The sequence below is a fragment of the Buceros rhinoceros genome, unplaced genomic scaffold (assembly GCF_000710305.1).
Source record: "Buceros rhinoceros silvestris isolate BGI_N320 unplaced genomic scaffold, ASM71030v1 scaffold41193, whole genome shotgun sequence".
NCBI classification, from domain to species: Eukaryota; Metazoa; Chordata; class Aves; order Bucerotiformes; family Bucerotidae; genus Buceros; species Buceros rhinoceros.
In genome coordinates this window covers 1,063-3,258 of record NW_010402551.1, presented here as the reverse complement: position 1 = coordinate 3,258, position 2,196 = coordinate 1,063, and the positions used below count along the sequence as shown (strand labels likewise).

At 57.7% G+C, this 2,196-nt stretch overlaps 1 protein-coding gene across 1 annotated transcript in view; it reads right to left on the bottom strand.

Moving 5' to 3' along the window:
- Positions 1–2,196, bottom strand: part of PLP1 (proteolipid protein 1) — a 6,413-nt gene that overhangs the window by 3,201 nt on the left and 1,016 nt on the right. The window contains exon 2 of the mRNA XM_010132670.1: positions 391–577. Within this exon, the coding sequence (XP_010130972.1) occupies positions 391–577 (187 nt within the window). The remainder of the gene's footprint in view (positions 1–390; positions 578–2,196) is intronic.

Below are 2,196 nucleotides of genomic sequence, written 5' to 3'. Positions count from 1 at the left end.
CCTGGCTGCAGTGACTCGCCCTCCCCACGCCACCCCAGAGGGAGCAAAATGAAGGCAAAGCCATGAGAGGAGCGAGCAGGGGCAAAGCCATGGCAAGCAGCGCCACTGCCAGCTCCCCCACACCACACCTAGCCGGTGCAGAGGTCCAGCACTAGGCAGGGCACCTAGTGAGCATCAGATAAAACCGGACATGAAACAGAAACTAGCAGCCACTGGACCCTGCCGTGCAGCTGCGGCACCAGCACACAGCAGACACGGCCTGAGTTCTCCATGGTGCCCGGGTGACAGCGTTGTCCCAGCCAGCCCAGCCAAACACCTCCTCCCAGCACAAGGTGAGAGAGACCCCAGAGGCTCTGGCATGAGGGTGATACACCACAGCAGGGTACTTACACGTCAATGAGATACTCGTAGTCCTGGTAGTTTTTGGAGAAGTAGGTCTCAATGAGCTGCTCGGTGCCTGTGAGAGCTTCATGCCCACAGCCACAGAACAGCGCCACTCCAAAGAAGCACAAGCCAGTGGCAACCAGTGAAGCAAAGGGTGCCCCAATGAGACATCTGGCACAGCACTCAAGCAAACCTAGGGAGAAGAGAGGTGAGGTGGAATGAGACTGCCAGGACAGGGAGGGAGCCTTCAGGAGCAGACACATGGGGAGGAAGGTGAGCAGTGGGAGGAGGGAAAAAACCAGAAACGATCCATCGCAGTGCTGGAGAGCCAAACGCAACTGCTTCCTCGAGAGCTCTCTAAGCAGCCAGGCAGGATTGCACCTGAGTGTGCCCAGGCACAGGGAGTGACAGCGGCGTGGTGCACCAGGGCGGCAAGTCAGACCCTAGGTGTGATGCAAATGGGGAGCCGGGGTGAGCCAGCTGTGCTGACCCATGTGAAACAAGATGGAAACGTGAGGTGATGTAGCATAATGCCAGTGTGACACGATATAAAAGCTGCTAATGGGCTTCCCTTTGCAAGCAACAGTGACGCCAGCTGCCTGCGTTTTTCTTTTGCCATTGAAGATGAAGGGAAACCCAGCACCTACTCAAATGCTGGTGGAGACCCAGCAACACGGCCCAGCCTTGGGGCAGCACAGGAGGAGCTGACACAAATCTTGAGCACCCAGGTTTCCAGGTGTACGCTGGGTGCACTTGTCTCCTCTTCTGGCAGCTCAGGCTGCAGCAGCCCTGTTACAGGAGCAGATGTGCTTACGGAGAGGAGTTGTGTCATTGCCCTGAGCATCAGTGCTGTTGAAATAGTTTGAGTCCTCCAAGGCAGGTATTTGGCAAGAAGGCACATGTACCTGTGGGTAAGGAAAGCGAGGGCATGTGCCAGTGTGCTGTTTGCATTGCCTAAATGCTGTGTTTTTTCAGCAGTGGGACCATGGGTGCCTGTTCATTCTGCACGTTGAGGCTCTAACATGCAGGATCTAATTAGCTCAGGTTCCTGATGGGCTGGGTTTGGAGGTGCTCAGCCAGTCACTCTCCTGCCCAGTTTGGGGGCAGGCAGCCAGGTGGGTTTGCACCCACGGCATACGGCTCATCTGTGGGAAGCACCCGTTTGGCTCCAGCCAAGCTGCAATAACCTGCTGTGCAACACCACTGTGCAGGGAAGCTGCTCGTCTCCCCCAGAATGTGGGCTCCAGCACGCTGCGGTTCCAGGCATGGCGGCTGCCTGGGCACGTACCATCTGGGCATACCATTTGTGCCTTGAATGCCAAAAAGGCATCCGTGGGAAGAATTCCCAAACCCACGCTCCCTCCACGTATCCCACAGTGTTTATCTCCTCCCTCAGAGGACAAGAAAGCTGTGGGGTCCTGATCAGCAGCGCCCTCCCCTCCACACTGGGAGCAAGGTCGCGCAGTGGCATCGAGGACAATGGAGGATTGTCATGTCACTGACGGACCAGCGGCTGCTCCGTGCTGAGAGCAAACAGGGAACAAAGGCAGCGCTATGGGGGAGTGCTGGGACCCCTCCCACTTGTTTGCCTTGGATGTGGCAGCTCCAGGGCAGGTCCCACTCCTCCCGGCCAGCACTGTTCCCCAAACTTCTCTGAAACCCTGGGGATGACCCTGCGCACCCAGCACGGTGCCGTGCCACACGCACCTTTTTTAAAATGTTTTTTGTGCCCGGAGCTAGGGCATGGTCCCGTTCCCAGGGGGGCTGTGGGTCCCGGGATGTGGCAGGGCCTAGCAGGCTCCCTGACACAGC